This window comes from Rhamphochromis longiceps, linkage group LG17 (genome assembly GCF_057381845.1).
Source record: "Rhamphochromis longiceps isolate RC_006_pf linkage group LG17, R_longiceps_female_GT1.1, whole genome shotgun sequence".
In the NCBI taxonomy this organism is placed as follows: domain Eukaryota; kingdom Metazoa; phylum Chordata; class Actinopteri; order Cichliformes; family Cichlidae; genus Rhamphochromis; species Rhamphochromis longiceps.
In genome coordinates, this window is record NC_140573.1 from 31737827 (window position 1) to 31760088 (window position 22262).

General features: G+C 40.1%; 1 protein-coding gene and 1 long non-coding RNA gene across 4 annotated transcripts in view; one reads left to right on the forward strand and one right to left on the reverse strand.

The window, feature by feature from the left end:
• plxna4 (plexin A4) overlaps positions 1 to 22262 on the forward strand; it is a 261846-nt gene that overhangs the window by 146012 nt on the left and 93572 nt on the right. Inside the window, exon 5 of the mRNA XM_085387521.1 lies at positions 18833 to 18933. Coding sequence (XP_085243647.1) covers positions 18833 to 18933 — 101 coding nt within the window. The remainder of the gene's footprint in view (positions 1 to 18832; positions 18934 to 22262) is intronic.
• On the reverse strand, positions 1205 to 4000 carry LOC146649977 (uncharacterized). 3 transcript variants are annotated; one of them, XR_014908316.1, is made up of 5 exons: positions 3966 to 4000; positions 3229 to 3844; positions 2718 to 2870; positions 2261 to 2351; positions 1205 to 1666 (listed from the first exon to the last, which is right to left on the reverse strand). It is a non-coding gene; the product is annotated as an uncharacterized LOC146649977 (long non-coding RNA). The 3 variants fall into 3 exon arrangements; XR_014908317.1 differs by lacking the exon at positions 3966 to 4000 and having other exon boundaries at positions 3229 to 3292; positions 3713 to 3958; XR_014908315.1 differs by lacking the exon at positions 3966 to 4000 and having other exon boundaries at positions 3229 to 3958.

Genomic DNA, 22262 nt, shown 5'->3' on the forward strand with positions numbered 1-22262 from the left:
ATAAGCACACATTTTGCTTAACTGAAGCTACCAATAGTAGCTTAATTATCAATACAGCATTAAAATAACTGAAAAATCTGTTGACATACTGATGGATACTTACAGATACTGTAGATTCATTTCAAATTCCATTTTAATTATATAGTGCTAAATCAAGAACACTGAAAAAAATATGTTGTTGGATTTACTTAATTCAATGGTGGACATTTGTTGCACACAGATGTTTTGCTTTGGCAGCAACTTAAACAATTGAATTAAATTAACACAATTTATTCATGTTCAATAAACTTGTGCAATTTGTGTTGATAAAATGTGACTTAAACATGTTTTGATGAAGTAATTTGAGCTCTTGGAATATTTTAATCCTTCACAATTTTCTCACGTTATCCCAACACGATTCAATAACTTTTACCCAATACTACTTGGTCACTTAAATACTACATGTTATCTTCAAATTACATTTTGCTATTATATTCTAGTATCAAATACACAATTTTCAAATGGAGGCCTTATAACAGATTGTATTGTTCTCTTCCAAGATGGTTGCTGGCATCCACCAGTAACCTTTCAAAACAACATGTCTAATTTCACTGCAGTAGGTAAAGAATTAAACTGACATTACTCCTCTACTGAATCTATATAAATCAACAGTTAAATAATGTCAGTTCTTCCGTGTTCTCTGGAATCAATCACAGCAAAGAAATTGGACTGTTTCTTTTGAAAAATGTTGGGAAAGAACAATACAAAACATTCTATTTAAGGCCTCTAACGTCAAGATTCAGTTAAACAACAATTATAACTAAACAATTTGAGGTAATGTTAGTTTCCATTAACATTAAATTAGGTTACTGAATTGGCAAACACCTTCCTATTAACACTACCCATTTTACCCCAATAACTAAAGAAATTAGCACTTGCAGGTCAAAACCTTTATTCAAGAGACGCAAAAATAACATTGATACAGTGACTGTCAAAAATTACAGCACTGATCATACTGTGACATCTTGGTTCAAAACAGCACACTTAGAAATATTCAACGTTCTTTACTTCAACTGAATGAAACTGAAAATACCATTTCACACGACCCATATGGGATATTTAGACTGTATAACTGTTCACGCTACATCTCTTCACTAGTAAAAGAAAGAAAAAATACAAAGAGAAATTTAAAAATGCTGCCAAACAGACAAACAGAACTTGTACAGAGCAAAAGGAAAAACAAACAACAACAAAAAACGGCTCGTCCTCATGGCAGTTGCAGAGTATATAAAAATGAACCCTGCGATCCGTTCCTGGAATTGAGCTTCAAAAATGCAGCAGAACAAGTGTGAGATTTAAATGTCCTCTCACCTAGAGCTGGTCACCTCACATGCATAACAGTGAGCTTCGTTGCAGGAGCAGTTTTGTCTTAGTTGTGAGCTTTTCTTGAGAGCTGAGTTGCATCCAACTCCATTACCACCCATTGAATCACCTCAAAAGTGTAGCAGAGTTGTGATGGGTAACTCATGTTGAAGGAATAAAAAAGGTCCAAACAGCATGGCTACTGCAAAGGTCACGTTATCCAGATCTTGAAGAACAACATCAGAAAAGTCATTGCCTGCTGCATCCTCTGGAGACAGATGTTCATTGTGGTTTTCTCAATCTGTGCAGTGGCCTCAGTCAAGTCCTGGTTAAACACAAAACATTTCTTTAAGATTCCTTTTTAAACTCATCTCTTTTGAATCTACCAGTTCTAATGTTAGAGTAATTTAAACCAATGCAAGCAACATAGTAAATAGCTATAGCCAAAGAGTGGCCTGCCATGCTGCCATTCATGGTCTAACAGAGTTTCTAAGAGAGGGTGAAAAACATAATAATTTCAAATGCTTTACATTAGTTTTTGTTAGAAAGACACCGGCCCATCAGAAATCCAGGTTATGTCACTCAGAAGATGTTAGAATTTAGACTTTCAGCCCCACAATTTGGTTAGCTGTTGGTCAGTTGGTCATTTTTTCAAACAAAAGCTAATATAAATATTGGTGGGATTTTCCTTTGTTCATTAGAATGACAAATTTAAAGTTTTTTCACACTGATGTGACCCCTAATACAGGGGTGGGGATGGGGCCTCAAGGGCCGGCGGCCGAGTTCACTACCAGGCCTCATGTGAACTTCAAATTATTAAAGAGGACTACTGGTCCTAACCAGTCCAATGAGGATCAAGTGGATAACTAAATGCATTTTTAAATGTTGCAAAGCCACAATCTACCCATAAAACACTCACCATGAACTCCTGCACCAAGATGTTGCAATTGTCTTTCACACAGATGCGGAGCACTTTGATGAGGGACTCCGAGCATTAATGTCATCCTTGACTATTATAACAAAGAAAACAGAGATTTGTGAACTTTTCAGTAGCACAGAAGAAAATGATCCCAGACAAAAACTCTTGACTTTTTAAACCAGTCAACATGCAACACCAGCATCTACAAAGCAATATCAAAAGTTCCTGTTTGACATCAACTTTATGGATATATAGTTTCCAGAACATTTATTTTTAAAAAAAGATAATTTTTTCTCAGTGGGCCAGTAAATGCATGACGAAAATTATGGCATCCTTTTAGTGGAATCATTACTCACAGGTAATAGTTGACTGTTTCAATGGATGTAGCATAAAAATCTTTTACTGACCTAATGCAATACATATACACTTTGTAGTTAAAGAATTTTAAAGTTCTTACTGTCATTATGGCAGCTACATCCTTTAGCTTTGTGCCCTGTTCCCCTGATCACTTTGCAAACACTTTCAGCAGACTGTCAGAGAAAAACTCAGCTCCGTCAGAAACCTTGACTGTAAAGGCATGGTTGGGATGCACTGGAATGCTGCATTTTATCTGAAATGACATAAAATTATTTTGAAATAACAGCAGGCACTGTGCTTGGTTAATCAGTAATGTTTTGTTGAATAAAAACTGTGTTTCCAGATCTTATGGGATTAAAAAAAATCCAAAGATGTTTGTTTCTGATTTGCAACCCAACAACCCACAAGTTACAACCTCATTTCAGTTCAAGTGTGCATTAATGCGAGTCCAGTAATCACCTTTCTGGCAATACATACAGGTATAAGTTAAACCTATGGCAGATTTTGGATCTCTCAGTTGTATTAATAGGGTGAGTATGCATGCACCTAATAATTATAAAAAACCTATTATAATTAAGTTACAGAAACGAAAATAGAATATACTTTCTTACCATAACACCTTGAACCCACAATCCATCAGCTGACTCCTGGTGAAATGCAGAATAGAGGTCATCTCTCAATGTGCAGCAAAAAAAACAAAAACAAAAACAAAAGGACAGCAGGTGAGGGCAGGAGGGGTAGGGATGTAAGCTAGCATAATGCCGCTGATGATATTAGCTAAAGCTGTTCAATGTCCAAAATCTCACTAACACCACGGTGCAGTAAATACACAATGTAACTGAAGAGTCAGTTGACAAATCTATTCACACAGAAAACCAAATTATGTTATGAGTGCCTCGTAATTAGGTTTAATGTGATATTACGGCTCTTGTGCCAAAGACAAATTCAAATGAAAAAGCGCCAATTCTTTGACAACAGATAAAACAGCAAATAAGCTAACGGCTCTTTTTTAGCATGTTACATGGCGACACTCTAGACGTTTAACTACATTTGGCTGAAATATGGTAAAAATGAATTCAAAAAATCAAGACATACCAAAAACGTAGAGTTGGCTGCTCGACTTGACTGAGATGGATGCCTTTTTTAAACCACGATCCAAAGCCCGCGAGATGAAATCACGCGTGGTTTCACGAGATTTAACGTTGCTATCTTATTGACTTACTTCACCTGAACATGATATGAACAATTTAATACACCCTTTCTGCATATCATGTAGTTTTTACACTATATAGTTACATTTAACTTTAAAACATGAGGCAATTGTGTTAAATGCATGCAAGATGCTTACATAAATCCAAGAGATGGCCAGTCCCTTTTTTTCAGTGAACACCAGTCACCTCATTGCACAATGATTCATATTTGAAGGTAAAGACCCTACAATAATACATTAAAATTGCCAACAATCAGTTGAGCCACAATGAGCAAACACTTGGGATGTGGGATGGAAAAACTCCCTTTTAAAACGAAGGAACTTCTGGGAGAACCAGGCTCAGGGCTCTCACCCCAACTGTTGGGGTGAGAGGAAAGAAACGGGACAATGCAGAAGAGAAATATTATATAGAATAGTAAAAAGCTCCTTATATATCTCAACAAGATCATACTTTTTTTTTTAACTTTGGCCTAACAATGCACCAACAATAAAGGTAATGGGCCACACCTCTTAGTCTTTGAACTCAGCTTTAATTTTAGTCCCATTGCCACAGGTGAATAAAATCACGCACCCAGCAATGCATTCTGCCTTTAAAATCATGAAGAATGGGTCATTTGGGGAGAATTTGTGCTCCTGTAATAGGATCCCACAATTGTAACAAGTCAGTTTTTTGGAAAGTGGATATATTTTTGGACCCACAGCAATTCGAATTGACAGACGACATAACGTTATGGGAGCAGGATTACAGAGTGCTGAGGCGCAGAGTTCCACACCTCATCTGGTGTTAACATCACCACAAAAGTTATGAGCTGGGAGCTTCACATCATGGGTTTCCATGGCCAAGCAGCTCCTGTAAGGGCAATCTGCAGGTGACTCAGTGCTTTTGCCGATGTAGCGCATCAGCACCTCAGAACTGCATCTAATTGCAGCATTTATTTAGTTACATTTAACCGCTGCAACACTTTCCACGAGGCACTGTTAGCAATTAAATCATAAAGGCCAAATCAAGCCACCAGTGAATCGCTGTCTCTGTTTGCTGTTCATTATTAATGCGACTGTTAGAAATAATTTTGCAGGAGCTCTGAAGTACGGATAATGTGCATATCATTCCCTCTCTCACGCTCGCTCTCTCGCCGCTTTATCTCCTGCCACCCACAATCACAGAAGGCCACTGCTGTTTTGTTGGCATCAGTTGTTACCCCTGCACATTGTTTGTAGCTTCCAGAGGATTATAGACCTCTCTGGCACCGTGGAAGTGTCACTATTTACTAATGTAGTGCATTGCAATTTGTTTGTGTGTATGTGTGTGTGTGTGTGTGTGAATGCGTGTGTAAATGTGTGCACATTTTAAGTGGCCAGATTATCGTGATAACCTTTTAAAATATCAGTGAGTTGAAGGTGCCCTTTCAGATGGTGCTCTCATTGCCTCTCCTCGTCAGCCCATCTGTAGAGCGAGCGGGAAAGCAAAGGAACACAAGTGAGCAAAATAAGGACATTTAGGATGTTATTTGTCACGGCATCCAATTACTACTCTTTTGTGCAAATCTGTTAACCAGCAGTGTGAGAATTTGTGTTTTATTTCCCTTTCTCTTAGATTGTAGTCCATGTAATTGGCTTTATAAAAAATAGTACAGATTAACAAATGAATTATTAAAAATATTTGACTTCCATTTTTTTTACCCTCACTAACCCTCGTTAGATTTCTTTATGTCTCGCTTTTATTGCACAACATCGTGTTACAAATTTAGTATTTTTTTAATTTGCATGCCAATTAGCTTATATTGAAAAAAAGAAGCATGGAGTGGAGTATTTTTTGTCCTGTAGTCGTTGTGCGTGTGTGCTTTATGTCTGTGTTTGCGTGTGTGTGTCTGCATAAGGCCTTGGTAATAATTAGTCTATTAGCCCAGTTGCGGCGCTAACCTACACTAACTGTTTGGGAGGAACATTTGGGAATTACCATACATACAAATAGAGAAAGCAGTTAATGAACACCCCACATGGAATATGCAGATAAATACACAGATAAATCCAGTGCACAAACACACATTCTTCTTTAGTCCTGAAGTGTTTATAGAAAAGGATGAGACATACAACTAAGAGTAACTTTGTTTCATTTATTTGCTTTATGTTTGAGCAACACCTTCATAGGTTAGCGCTATTTTAAGTCCATTATTGATGTTCTATTTCAATGTAATACCTCAGTGTGTCCTAAGTAAGCAGTATAAACTAGCTATTTGTAATTCTCAATGTCGATTAGACAGCTAAAATATGCAACTTTGCCATCACTGTCCTGATTTTTCTGTGAATCAGAGCTGTTTCCAAGTGCCTTCAATTAGTGAAGGAGATGAACCTAAATTCTTGCATGTGAAATGTCGAGAACATGTCGCAACAGTATTTTGAAATTATAGTTTTGCACAGCATGTCTTTTTTTTTTCTCAGCAAGTTAGTTCTTGAAGATTTTCCTGCAATGTCTAGTTGAACTGTTTCCTGTCACGGCATTGCTTCAGGCCAAAACAGCTTTTCATAAGTCGTCTACAAACTCAAACAAAGATATAATCTGACATAATACATGTTTGTTTTTATTTATCACACATTTAATCAACAAATAAATTACCCGCATAAGATTTGCCATTAACATACATGACATTACTTTGCTTTTGGCCTTAATGCAGATCTGCTGCTTCAACGTAAAAGAATTGGCGCCTGATTTTTATTCGCAGATTGCCTTAAATTTCTTGGCTGTCAGCCTTAACAGTTAGTGCCAAGTTCAAAGGGCATGTTGTGGTCACCCTAGCACACCGCAGTGCTGGCTACCACGCTATTTGCTGGATCACTGGGGCAGTTTAAAATAACATCCAGCGTACACATACACATTTGCCAATTCCCAGGAGTGTCAAACGCTATTAAAACAGCTCGAGTTGGTCAATAGCAACAGGCCACCTGCTGTTTCTGGGGCCTGGGACACAGATACTCAAAGACTGAGAGTATGATATTTGAAAAGAAGGAGAAATACAAAAAGGGATAGAAGGAGAAGACCAAGGGTGCCCACAACAGGAGGCCAGAACAAAGCTGGTCGATGTAGCTGGACCCATACTGTGCATAGCCTTGAATTACTCCCCTTCTTATTGGCGATGCCCGACCAAGAGGGGGGATACCTCTGGATTCTGGCTGCTGTGTGAACTCGGCACCGAACAGTGAAGGTCAAATACTTATACTGGAGGAGAAGACGCAGAGAAAGAGCATTAAAAATTAATTTAAAGCTCACTTCTTTTGTCAAAAGTAAAGAAGAAGTTAATAAGAATGATTCTTATTGTACTACATTTGGCACACAAAATACAAAGTGTGTTAGTATGGTATTTGGGCATGACATGCTGCAATAATTGGTTGCTCTGTTTTGGGATTGAGTCTCCAGAACTGGCAGGATCAAACCCCAATGTTTAAACCTTTCTCTCATTTGGGTTGTTGGAAGTGGAGAGGATTATCTAGCACATCTTATATAGTTGCTCGGTTTGGTTGAGATGTCATCACTGTAAAGGAGATAACATAAGCGTGTTGTGCGCTTTGCTGAGAAGGTGGTTGGCTGCAGACTCCCATCTCTGCAGGACCTGTACACCTCCAGGACACTGGGGCGTGCAGCTCGGATCTCAGCTGACCCTTCTCACCCTGGACACAGTCTGTTTGACCTGCTCCCCTCAGGCAGGAGGCTCCGGTCCATTCGCACCAGAACCTCTCGCCATAAGAACAGTTTCTTCCCCTCTGCTGTTGAACACATGAACAATAACCGTATGACTGTTCCCACCACTAACACATGACCCTACGCTGTGTTCACTGCATCATTCCATGTTTGGCACTGATCACCACCTGCACTCATGTATATATCATGTATATATCTATCTATCTACTTAGCACTTTTAATTCTTATTCTTATTTTTATTTTTCATGTCTATTTAAGAGTAATTTATAACAGTATGTTTGCACTGAAGCACCGCAGCAATTTCCTAATGTTGTAAACCCGCTCAACATTTGGCAATAAAACCCATTCTGATTCTGATAACACACAAGTCACATAATCGTAACATTAAGCGTATCATTATGAGGGACGAGACCTCTCCTAGAAGAAGATACAGTAGAAATGGATTCAAGCAGAGGCTTTGAGGTTTGAGATTCTGCTGGAAGTAAAGTTGACCTGAATAAAGCTGAACTACTTTGTTGCTCATATTTCTCTTTCACACAATTTACAATGAAGACAACTTATACAAAGATGGGAAAAGGCTCTGGAAGCTTCGTCTGTCTATTAATGCTAGAGAGATCCACTCTTTGTTCCCCCAGCAATCATCACTCTGAAATCACACCGGGAATGAAAGAAAGCAAACATGAATAGTTGGGCCTTATAATGATTCTGCAGCCCAGTGTTTTTTTTCTTTATCCTTGACAGAACGTGTGTATTGGTATCTGCTATTTAACTAGCAGAGCCATCTTCAGTGTAAAGGTGAATATTGTCACTCTCATTGCAAAGAAAAAGAAAAACCCAGCCAAGGATGACAGCAGAAAATTAACAGTAGCTATAAAGTCTCTGTGCAGAATTACAGTTTAATTTAAAAGTGCATTTAAAGTAATGATTACTTTTTAAGTGTGTCACGCTGTATTTATAGTCTTTTTGTCTTGCCTAAATCAGTTGGCAATTAACTGTAATCAATTATAAATAAGTTACAATGGGGCAGAACTACTGGAACATCTTGGCAGAGAAATATAAATCAGCCTTCAGGGTTTGACTATCGTGCTGAGAGTCACACTATACCCTGCTTGTCTGTGTCAAATTATACACTCATTAGAGAAGGAAGCTGGCCAAACACTTAGACAAACACACATTCTCACGCTGTATTGTGTGTTCTCAAAATGATGTCGACATTGTATTTCTTTCGTGTCCTTGCGTGTTTTATTTATTCATTTTGCTGCCTTTTCCTGCCTCTTTGCTCCATCTTGTGACTGTGTGATGTTTGTTAGTCTTGTTTTATTTCAGGGTTACAGAATTTGCCTCTTGTTGCCCCTGATATTTTCTCAAATGAAAGTACATGAGGGCTCAGTCTTTTGTGTTTTCTCTTGTCCCCCCTTCCATTCCATCTGTATCCCATTTCTAACTGTATCTGACTCCCCATTGTCATTTAAACCAAGCACCATCCCCCAATCTCCCACCGCCCCCATTCCCCCCCCCCCCCAATTCCATACTAGTAAAATAATCTGTCATCCCTGCCTTCCCCTCATTAATTCAGTGATTGGCTGTCCTTTAATTGGATCTTCTTTTCACTCACACATACGCACACATGTGCACACGTGCATGCACAAGTCATCCTATTAGTGGGCTAAATAGGTGTTCTGGTATAAAGGGGACAGTTAGATTATAGAACTGGGTGTCATTATGGATGCTAAGGTTGCAGTTTGAGTGACAAGGGCAGGTCAATCCCACTGTTAATATGAGCTGGTAGCGTAGTCCGTTATTATGTTGCTATTCTGTTAACACTGGTTCATCTGTCAACTACACCTGGGTAGAATGAATGAGGAGGTGTCACTGGATCTCCGGGATCATTTCACCATTAGTGAAAGGGAGTTGAAGTGCACACCACACAGCAACATTTTTAGTAAAAGCTATAAATATATTCGTTGCCCCTCTGAAGTGATGAATTGTGACTAGTTCTGATATAAAAAGCTTATTTTAACGCATACATTCTTTCTTTTCCATATTTAATAAATAAAGGTCATCCAATCAAAGAGAGGGATCTCGTTGCATTAATCTTGCAAGCTTTCCATTAATGGCTTTGGTGAAATGCACAGAATCATAACTTTTAATTATAACAAGAATATGGTACATGTCCACAAACACTACGGCTAAGTCTGTGGCCCTGAAACTGTGATCTTTGTTTGACTCGGGAAAAATTAAATTAAATCAAACGAATGTGTTTTGAATAGGAAAATAAAGAAGGCAAAGCTGAAGCTAAGTCGGATCTTTTTTTAATGACTGAAAAATTGTGGCGTGTGGTGCGGGAATCTTTTTCAGCTTTTGAAGTGGTTCATGCCAGAAAAAATGCTGAGAACCACTGCTCTAAGTAGGGTTTTATGTCAGTTGGAGTAAAAACAACTTGGATCCAATCAGGAGAATGTAATTTCTATTAATATGATTTTAATGGCAAAGCACATTAGTCAGCAGCTGACTGTGCCAAGCCTTGACATGTGTTTGAGGGCATTCGAGAGCTGTTCCAGAGGTTGTTTGCTGTGTCTTTTTCTTTCAATTCATCTTTTAGTGTTCCCATAGCTATACCATTACCCTACAGCAAACACAGCAAATGCATTAACTTATCCTGCCAGCCACTGAGCTGTGAGCCAGTGGTTAGATTGTTTTCTGCCATGTTCCTAAATTGCCCTCGTGCTTGGGTATTTCTTTTCCCCACCTATACTAAAGCTTCTCATTCAGCATATAAACCGTTGCTGGAAAGTACTGTGACTTCCACGCTCATTGTGCTAAATTATTTATGTTCACCGTAGCAAATGTAGATCTGTAAGTGTGAATTATTGAAAATGTGTACCATAGTGGGTGAGATCGTTCAAAGTCAAATGGATTTTTTTTTTTACCCCCATCCCCCCCAAGGGAAATCCGACAAGCCAATTTGTAGAAGTATTGCGCCTTTGCATCTCATCCAAGACGTTTAGTACAAGCGTCCTTTAATTTTTGTCAGCAGGAAACTTTCTACCACATCTCTTGGAATTTGGCTTCTCTCACCTCTCTAGTGTGCAGATGGAAGTTACGAGGGTGTTTAGATGTGCATATTATGTTGTGTCCCAGTTTAGCTACAGGCACATTGTGGTCTAACAAGGCAAGTGAAGAGAGCTGATATGTCGCGATCACTGCTGCCTGACAAGCTTCTGAAAAATGTCAATAAAGTGGGGCAGACAAGGTTGAAGCGAACTCTTCCCTGATACAAAGTCCCATTTTTAATGTTACTCCGTTCTTCTTTCTCCCGTTGTCTCACTTGTTAACTTTTTCCCTGTTGCAGTATGTTTCTCAGTCTGTTTTCACAGTCTTGTTCAACTAATTTCTGCAAGGACATCACTAAATAAAAGAAGACAGAAATTCGATTTTTTTTTAAAATTGTCATTCAAGTGAGTCACCATCATCTCTGAGCGTCTTGGCTACTGGAAATAGTCCAAACAGTGCACTCCTTCTTCATGATACAGGCCTTATTTTATCCAAGGGCCCATTCTGTGCAGATTTAGACTCTGTGCAAGTACTTTTTTTGTGTTTACTGACCAACATGTCTTGGTTCTTGCAGTAACTATGTACAGTAATAGGACAACATTAGCATCCATCTTTTTTCGCCTTATCCAATTTGGGCTTGTGGTAGGGTTGCCAACCGTCCCTTAAAAAACGGAATCGTCCCGTATTTCGAAACAAAAGCACACGTCCCGTGTTGAGCTAATAAGGGACGCACTTTGTCCCGTAATACAGTGAGAATCAAAAGTAGTCTATAAATGTTAATGGAATTAACGCTTTGTTTGAAAGCATAACTCCCAGCCCCTCTCCTGCTTTGTGACCAATGAGCTGACAGCACACTTATGACAATTCAGATTACCGCTCATCTCATTGGTCGAGGAAAGGTCGCTTGCGGAGAAAATACCGGAAGACAACAGATGACCACAACAAGAAGCATGGCCAACAGGGGAACAAACGCCGACACTGCGGTCTCGGACGACAGTACACCTAAAGCTGGGCAGACACTGTGTGATTTTTTCAGTCGCGTTATTCAGCTCCTGCTCAAACTGCACGATTGACTCGCAGGGGTTAGAAGTTGGTAGGTCACGATGCAGGGTCTCACACTATACCGCCCGATGCTCTGATGCGACCCGAGTGCTCACACTGTGCCTCCATAAAATGAAGGTTATAACAGAAAATCTGTCGCTCTGTCTTTCACTCACACAGACACACAAACCACCACCATCAACTTTGCTAAATTGCTAATGAAAAACATTGATCAGGCAGCTGTGAATGAGCAGCAGTGTAAATCCAACTATTTTCACGGTTGTTGTGGTCGTGATAATTTTGTGATGCCACATCGAAAAGGCTCGGATGAGCTTTCCGAAGTTCTACAAGTTGTGCCTCCATCGCTTGTGTCCAGATCACACGCTGCACAGCCGTGCTGCTCCGTCTTTTTCACCGACGTTTACGTGTTTGCGCGTGAGCAGTGTGAGCGGCTCACGAGCGATTGATGATCGGGAGCTGCTCGAGGTGTTAATCGCTTCTCGTTACCCCACGTATACTACACGATGCACGATGAAGGCCAAAATTGGGCCGATCACCAAATCGGTCGCACGACTCAAAAATCGTCTCAAAATGGGCCAGAAGCCCAGCATTAGAGCAGCAATGTTTGTTCGCTCAGAGAAAGAAAAAAAGGCTGCAAAAGCACAGGGAGGAATGGGAAAAGGGAAACACCTGGCTGGAAAAGGTCACCATAACACCTATAAAGCGCACTGCACTGTGTGCCGGCGCACTTTTTCCATAGGCATGCTTCTAATGGTGGGCACATGAAGAACATGAGGGGCGTGAAAGCTCAGGGAACCCTTAACCAATTTCTTGTCCACCAGGCCACGGCAGAAGCAGATATGGTATGTAAACACTGGTTTGTTTTTTAAACCCTCTGGTTAAGGTTAATATGGGCATGTGCAGTGAATATCAGCGCTATGTGGCCAGAAGTGTGATAATATAATTTATTTTGTGTAATAAACAACTGCAAGGATAGATGATTACAACAAATAGATGACTAATACATAAAAGTAATACATAGATGAATAATGATGATGAGTTATGATGCGTAATCATGGGAACAAGTGGGTTTACAAACAGGAGCAGCTGATTAGCATTAGAAAAGCTGAAATAATACCTCAACTGAAGCCAATTGTACTAAATGCACTAAATGTGCACAGTTACAAGAATATTTTTCTTTCTATTGCTTTCTATTAATTTATATAATTTTAAGTTAAGCAGGACAGAGTTCTTTTAAAGAAAGATTTACTTTTATTCTCAAAAGTTAAGCATGACAGGCTTCTGTTTAAGAAAGAGACCTGTTTTACTGTGTTAATGTTGTCATTTTGAGCTAAAAATAAATGGCTAAATGATCATTTGTTTCCCATATGGTCATATCACAAAGAATATGCATCTGCTTAAATCAAATTCAAGTCAAATGGTTAAAAAATAATTTCACACACACAAAAAAGAGCTACCACACTGGGAAGGGTGAAGACAACTAGGTTGCCCGGCCCTGGCCACGAGGTGTCCCTTATTTATTTTTCAGGGAGTTGGCAACCCTAGCTTGTGGGGGTGTTGAAGCTGTCATAAGGCGAGAGGCAGGGTACACCCTGGACAGTTTGCCAATCTGGTGCATGGCTAATAGAGAGACAGACAAGCATTCATGCTCACTGTAAATTTAGAATTGCTAATTAACTTAACATGCATATTTTTGGCCTGTGGGAGGAAGCAGAATACCTGGAGAGAACCCAAGTAGACACAAGGAGAAAGGCCCTAGCCTTGATACGAACCCGGGACCTTCCTCGGATGAGGTGGCTGATATGATTTTGCTTTTTGCCCTTAAACCTTGGTTCCAAATTTAAGTAAGCATAAACTAAACTGTTTCAAGCTTGTTCACCTGCTTTTTTCCTCTCTTTGAACGGAGGGCTCACTGTCTTTGGAGTGATAGGATAAATAAAAATGATTGATTGTAACAGAGTCATTTGTCTTAAGCTGACAATCCTGACAGTGCAATAGATGGCTTTGTCATTTAACCTCTGGAACGTCAAATGAAACCAATATTGAACCTGCAGCCACTGGCCCGCTCTGTTAGCTGAGTTTGTGATATAATACCATTGTTTGGTGGCTGACGGATTGAGTGGGACGTCGGCTGTGACGAGGCAGTGGATCGTTGACGTGTCCCTCGCTTCATTTGACTTTAACTTCATTTGACTTTAACGCACCTTCATCCAGCTGGAGGTGCGATACAGAAAGACAAAAAAAGGAAGTCACACTGAAGCAAATGAAGCATCAACTCACATTCTGCGTTAGAAGAGAAGAACATTCAGGATTTATAAGGCGAAGTAAACAAGAAACAAAATGCTGCTTGACCACTTGGAATAAATGATCAGTAGCTTTACCCTGGGTGGGTGTGGGTGTATTTGAGGGGAGTTGAAAAAGCTTGAGTTGTAAACTTTAAAACAATACAGATGGTGGCATGCACACTGGCACTGCTTTGCTTTCTTCTGCTGTAAGAAGCAATACATCGTTCTCAAATGCACTGCAATGTGTTGGTTTGAAAATAACCAAAAAGCACCACATTACTTACATTTAGCACATTATTTCTTGTTAATTTCACTTCCCAGCCAAAAGGATTGCCAACACTGTGCTGAACTAATGAACAAACTCACACCAGGGAAGGAGAAAAAGACGAAGCTAGCCGGGAGGAAGAAGAGAAAAGATAAGAGAAGTTCAGTGTGCCCTACAGGCTGTGAAGCAGGATTGGGCTATCACTTTAATTTCCCTCTCTCTGTTCATTTGGAGTGGTTTAGTTTAGCTGCAGGTGGAATCCCTGTTTAATTACAAGTGGAGTGGGCAGGAAAAGAGTGGGATAAAGAGAGGAATAGAGATTAGGCTGAAGAATTAGTTGATAATAAAAGTCTCTGCCGATTTAATAAATGATCACTTTCCCCATTGCAAGTTGACTTGGATGCCCCTGGCATTGTGTAAGAAGAAGGGGAGTCAGAGTAAAAGAGGGAGCAAAGAAAAACAAAGACAGTCTTTCCTTAGTGGAATGATTAAGGTTTTAAAGTAAAAATTTGAAGATGCAAAGGCCCCCACCCTGACACCCCAATTCCCTTGATACCCATCTTACACATATAAACTGTATATATAATTTGATGCCATTGTGCCGCCACAGTAAATGATCAAGTGCGTCTTCATCTTCCTCCCCACACATTAGGGTATCAAGTACTTCTGTGATCTCTGCCTTTTTTAAAAAGCACGATTATGTTCAGCAGCCTCCATCTCTCCCTATTGTGAAAGGAGGGAGAGTGCAGGGTGTAATGGCTGTCATTTACTCACCTGAAACACGGAGGGAATTATAAATGCCATGCACCCCATCCTTTGTATTTATCCCTGCTGATATGATAGCACGGTCATAGTGGAGAGACTGCGAGCCGTAATGGTCGTCTCACTGGCAAAGCCCACGAAGAAGATAGCATGAAATGAATGTGATATCGAGATGAGAGGGACAAGGGGTGCATTGGGTCGTTTAGCCACCAAATCCCTCAATTTTTTGATAAAAGAGGAGACAAAAGTATTGCTCGCTAAAGTGTGTGTGTGTGTCCGATAGAGGAGCGAAGCTCTGGAGAGATGATGAATGTATGATCTTACACACCTCAGAGCATCTGAGTGACAGAGACAGACAGATAGAAACAGAGGGAGAATGAATGATATCAGGATGTGTGCTCTGGAACAGAGGAGCCACATCGGCACCCATCATTTTTGCCATGCTCTGAATGGTGGTGTGTGTTTGCCTTTGTTTGTGTGTATGTTTTATCTGTTCAATAAAACCATCTCCCCAGATGCAGGCATCTGAGGCGTTGATAGGCATCAGGAGGTTCATTCCATTATAATCGAAGTTTAATTCCATGTGAGGTTTTTTTTGTGTAGGTGTATAGTTGTGGGCGATGTGTGTATCAGCATATCTGCCACTGATGAAGTGTTAAATTGTAAAGATACAGTGGCATCTTTTGCTACAGTTCTGTCTGGGTGCTTAGTTTCTATGGCAGATCACAAGGTGACAAACCACTTGATGGCGTGTCACGGCCACGTAGATGACATAAATACGCACATGCACCGGCAAAGAGAAATCGTGCTTTCATATACTCTTACGATAAGGCTTTTTGGAGCTGAAATCCCACTATAGGCTATCACAATGGCCTTTCTCTTTAGTGACTTAGAGCTTATTTTAGCTGGCAGTGGGGCGAGGCAGTGCTGGATTGCAGGAGGAGGTGCAGGCCCGGTGGAGAGTGACAGGAAAGCAGGAAATCTATCTAGCAAGATGCACCGTGCAATGACAATCAGTGTTGAGTTTGATCATGTGCACACACCATTTCTCCACTATCTCCCCGATTCCATCTCAAACTCATTCTCTTTATCTACCTAATGCAAATACGCCTCTACACAGTAGGGAGGGCAAAAAATACTAGCTATTTTTTTGTCCCCCAGAGCAGACACAAGCTTAGCACACAGAAGTGCTTTGTCTCTAATCTGTAATAGCAAGCTGGATTCCTCTTGACTTTGACAAGGAAATACGCCCCCTCTGAATTTATTCAGCTGTGTGTGAATCTGTTTTAGAATGTGTGTGTGTGTGTGTGTGTGTGTGTGTGTGTGTGTGTGTGTGTGTGTGTGTGTGTGTTTGCAAGCAAGTACGCTATTTATAGTACTTGCAAAGATGCATAAATGTCGCGAGAAAGAGAAGGAACAATGCACTAGTATGTTTTTTTAGAGTTTCTCCGTCATGTGTCACTGCATGACTCCAGTAGTACTGTATGTGGATGTCTGTGGTTCTTGTGCATCAGTGTGCATATGTCTTGAAATATGACTTCCACCATCAGCGTGAGCAAAACTGACTTGACTTGTGTGGGGTTTTTTTTTTATTATTATTATTTGAGAGAGGCTGTCAGGCAGAGATGTGCTGTGTGATAGTCCAACAGAGAGAACCGCCGTCAGTGGCAGGCTGTGCTTTAGAGATACCACTAGGCACAGGCATTTCTGATCTCTTGTTACATTCTGTCATGCCCTACATTGCATGGTTTAATTATGGTCCTTTTCATACCCTCAAATATGGAATTTAGTCAGTAAAATGTGCTGCAACGACATGTATAATTACATCTCATATATCCAGAGGTACACAGAGAGAGAGCAGTATGCAAAACAGTTTGATCCTCAGTTCATATTGTAGGTGGTTGATTTAAGACCTAAATTACATCAGTACTCACCATGACTGCATTAGTATTTGCGAACAGGGCATTAAATCCATGTTTTCTTTAGCAAGTTGCGCTTGAGCTGACCTCTTACTCAAACTTCTCTATCTATATTTTTGTAATTCTTTTTGCTATAAATGTAATGTCTCTCAGGTATCCAGGATAATGGGTTTGAGTATTCAGCAAAGGTATAATAAGTCTATTGAGTATTTTGATGTAAGACTTACTTTTGTCCTCTCCATGATACATCTTCAGTGAATCACTCAAAGAATCCTTAATAAATATGCACTGGAGAATCCTGTAATGGTAAAGGTGTCCTGGCCCTGCCCCTGAAGAGCCAATTAAAAGCTGAACAGGGCACCATATGAGTCAGTCGTGTTGCACATGACACATGCAGCCCATAGATTCAATTGTGTGATGGCAGCCATACCTGTACTTGTTAAAAATAGCAAACATGTAGGATAGAATATTATTTTTCTTGTCTAATCATATTCATAGCATGAATTAGCATGACATTTGTGGTTTAGTTTGAGGAGTCGGTTAATGAATATAACAGATATGACAGCATGCATTTTTATATCTCATTGGACATTGCATCTGTTTTAACTGTCTCCCTTTTCATTTAAATAGTACAATAATTGCTTGGGGGTGTTACCAAAGTGACTGCCAAATTTTGAGACTTTCTTGAAACTAGGTCCAGTGGTTTAAATCATACCACGGATGTATACTATCGCTGGGTGACACACAATGATAGTGTAGCCTTCTAGTTCCTTTATGTTAAGTGGGTTTTAAAATAAAAGAAACAATTTTTTAAAGTTTCATGTGAGAAAAAGTTGAAGAAACTCAACTTGGATGTTAAAAGCAAAAACAAACTATTTGTACCTTTCTTCTAACAATTTTTTTCCACTGTTTTTTAGTAATTCCAGAAGTATGCAGGCACACGTGCACCCTTTTTACCCACATCGGTCCAACACCGACGATGTTGTCTCTCTTTCTTGGCTGTCATCACAGAGCAGCCTGAGTGACAGCGGTCATCTACCAATGACGGCTCATTTATCAAAAGTGCCAGCAACACCTATTATTGCACCATGCAGTTACCATGGAGACAAGAGGAGGGGGACAGCCCGAGATCTACCTCAGCTTTGCCCCTTGTGCTCGGTCACTCATGGCCCATGCCAATCAGTGCCAGTCAATGCCACTTTGAATTGGCAAGGCTATACATCATAATGGATGGACGGCTGTCCCAAGTGGCCAAGTTTCCCATATGGAACGAGGTCGATTGGAGCAACGGGGGAGCTGTCGAAAAATAACATTTTAATAGAAATCGGTCATGAAACTAAAAGAATTTATGTGTCTATACAGTATAGTGGGTAAAACTAGTGCTTTAGATGGATTTGTTTTTCGGGCTGTTGCGTAAATCAAGATAAAAGGAAGGCTTTAATTGAATCTTCCACATCTTCATGATGTAATTGTGTTTAATAGAGACAATTTACAACTAGCATAATTGTTTTAATGATCATTTTGTGTTGATCTGAGTCATCCTAGATGGAAACAATAACTCTGTAACAATATATTATATATTATGTTTTCAGTAAAAGGCGTTACTATCACCGTCACCTCTGCACCTACACTTACCTCGACCATACAGCAGACAGATACTGCTAATTGCAACAGCAGTATTGCTGATCTGAAGAAGCTGTCTATGACACCATTATCCAAAGATTCCTGCTCACTGCACTTTCTTATTTGATGTCTTGAAAATGTATCATTATGTCTCTCTGCCAAAACCTGAACACAATGTTTCTGTTTTGTTTCAGAATATTATATATCACTTTCACTAGTTTCAGGCCCTCTCTGTGTCTTGTGGTAATGTTCTCCTTTTGGTATTTCTGCTCATCCTCGCATTATTCATGCAGCCACACAGCTTTCTGCTGTATGTTAATGATATTTGTATCTCATTGCAGCTGTCGAGGATCCCAGTGGAGGCGTGTGGTCAGTACACAACCTGCAGCGAATGTCTTGGATCCGGAGATCCCCACTGTGGCTGGTGTGTTCTGCACAACATGTAAGTCCTGTTAGAACTCTCTCAGACCTAAACACACATGCAGTTCTCTCTTTCCTGCTTACCCCTGATGCATACAAATACTGTATTTGCTCAGTTGCTTCTCTTTCATTTGTTATGCCTCCAACATACCAGACATTTTGAGGGTGTTTTGGGTTGTTAGACTCCCCTACCTCTATGTGGCGCCTGGGTCCATGCCCAGCATTCCATCCTTTGCAGTCTTTTAGCTTTTAGGGACACCTGAAGCCAGCGCAGGCCAAGTCTCAGATTGCTTTCCTGGGGAATCAGCTTTTTGCCAACAACCCCCCACCCCACCCTTTAGATCCATTACCAAACCTAACCACTGGCATTGTTTACTACCCCTGAAACTAGAACCTGGTGAGAGCATAGATACTGGTGGGCACTGCCAGTGGGCACCAAGCCCAGTTGACGCTAAGCAAGTGATAGCTTCTTTTATTGTAGAAAACTGTTGAATGACATCTCCAAGATTAGTTCATTAAAAACAAATGATTTACTTTTTCTTGCACCCTGTTCCCCTTCGTCTTCTCTTTTCTTATTGCTCCTGCTTTTAAGACCGTCTCCCTCATTGTTTCCTTGAAATGCACAAGCATGCACACATAGATAAGCACAAATTCGCAAACACCCCAGCTGCTGTCAAACCCTTGTCCCTCAAGATGGGAGGGAGATAGTGCTTGCTGTGGGCAGGGAGATTTCCCACTCCACTGTAAATTGAAAATTGGTTTCTTGTGTTGGTTCTAGCCCTGGGGTAGAGTGTGTGTAAATGTGCGTAGGTGTGTGTATCAGTGAGACTGAGTACATTTAGCACCTTCATCCCTGCTGGCACTGAGAGGACACAGTGAGGGCAGGGTAGCAGGGTGAGTGTGAGAGGAACATACTGAAAGCTGCAGAGAAGTGAAGATGGACAGATGAAGGGAATAACAGATGAATGGCAAGGTCATAAAGAGAGAGCTAAGGGAACAGAATAGTAAAGAATAGATACTGGCAAATTCTAAGAAACACTCAAGGTATCAAGGATATCATGACATATTCAATGATCAGGGAGTGAGTGTGTCTGAAAGGCGGGCGAAAAAAGTATCTGTTTGTGCAACAGAACATAAGAAATAAAAATAGAGGATGCACATAGGATGCAGCCTGTGAACACTCATTTGAGCGCCACATATTAGAAGTTATAAGCAAGGTCACACACATATAGTAATTCCAACCATACATTTAATTTCTATCACGATCACCAATTCACTATGTGTGGTAATATGTACTGTTTAAGTATGGATTTATGTGTGCTTACAAACCCATTAAGACTTTTCGTATCCTAACAGTCAGAGGAAATGGGTGGTTACAGATTGGTCTGTCACACTTAGCCCTTTCAGCTCACCTCTGTCTTAACACACACATATAAGCCACGAATGCTCACACACAAGCCCTTGTTGCTTGAGAGTTAGTGTCAAGTCACCGAAAACAAGAATAGAACCCAAAGAGAGCGAGAAAATAACCAAAGTGCCTCTTGAGTCGATCTCAGGTGTCTAGACGTTTGACCATCACAAGGGCAGGAAAAAGAGATTACAGGTGTGCTGTGTGCATGCGAGTTTGTGTTTGGTGTGTGAGCCTGTGCGGACCTATCAGCACTCACACATTCTGTCATTTAGACAGCCCGGTAGCACACAGCCACAAAATGTAAAATGCACAACCCATTGGGACTGATCGACCACAGGTTCACCTTTCTCAAAGTCCATCCCCCTTACCCAGCATGTGAATTCTTAACTTGGTCCTGGTGTAATTGAAACCCCCCCGAGTTCCACCTCGACCACAGGGTAGACAGGACTTTATACTCCTGCCACAACCACTGCTGTTGTTTTATTAGCCCGTTAATTTATTTATTGTATAGCTCCCTAATTTACCAAATTTAGGCCTCAGCACCAAGGATAACTTCATATTCTTTACATTATTGCTGTGTTTTTTTCCTAACCATTGAATTTTTTCTTGATTATGTTTGAGAAAATTGCAAAACAAAGTTTAATAACAGACTTGTAAACTTCATGTTAAAACAATGGAGGATGGATGTAGCTGTTGAGTATATTTACTAATTCACCACAGACAACTAATTACTGACTGCTGTGCATGGATTGTGCCGTCGCTCATGCAAATATGCGTGTGTAGATACAAATGCATTACACACCATAATACTCTGTAGTCCACATAAACATGTTACTTTTAATGGTCTCTAGAGGATAATTGGAAAATAATTATGTGTCTGGAAACATAAAAATCCACTGAGATGACATGGGCTTGAAAATTATGCTTTGAAGGTCCTGAAGCATGTATGCAGTCTGTTAATATTTGTGTATGTATCTTTCCACTCCTTCCTACCCACTTTATTTAATGTGAGGTCAGTAGTAGTGCAAAGCCATTAACAGGCTTGATTCACAGCTTGATAGATAACATCCCAGCAGACCTCCAAAAAGAAAAAGTGTTTACACAGACACATGGCCAATCTTCACATTTAGCTGTAGTTCTCAGTAAAATGTAATACTTTCTCGAGAGTATTTTTAAAATGTCCTTTTTTCCAGTTTTCTATATTTTGAATAGTTGTTTTGTATGGCCGCTTTTCAATTATCCAAAACAAAAAAGGAAGCTTTACAAGTTAAACAGGCTGAAGGATAAAGAAAGTGGGAGAACTAGGGTTTATTTTGCAAGGTAGCATGACTGTTAGCCTGTCCTTGTTGTGTAGGTCTGGTACACTCATACACAAAAATGCACACATGGTTGATCCAAAGCACTTTTCTTCAGGCATCTCAGCAATTGAAAGCTGAACTGTTTGATATTCGGAAGACAGAAATGTTTAACGTTTTTCTTTTCGTCTTCACCCACCTCCGCTTTGTCTTGGCTGAACCATATTTCTGTTGTAACACAAAAAAGGAACAATTATTGATGGATAGCTGCATGCAAGAGTCGATCAGTGGATTCTGAACATAAAGTACTGTTGCTCAAAGAAGTAGTTTAGTCGAAAAGGACTGATACGTTGTTTACTAAGTATACAACAGCTCAAAACTGAACAGTAAAGCTTGCACATTTTCAAACACATTTTCTAATTGTGAAAGCTGTTAAATAAAACCAAAACAAGCCTGTATAGCTTGCAACCTTCGCCTATCTGCTTGTACGCGGCACATTTACTAAAGTAATGATTTAACGACAAGCACAAAATCCTCCATTTCCCTCTGTGACTGGTCACAAGTCCTGCTCAATCATAGAAGTGATTAACCTAGCATTATGACATGAAGTGAAAACCAGTAAGCTCCGTAAGTGAATGACAACAG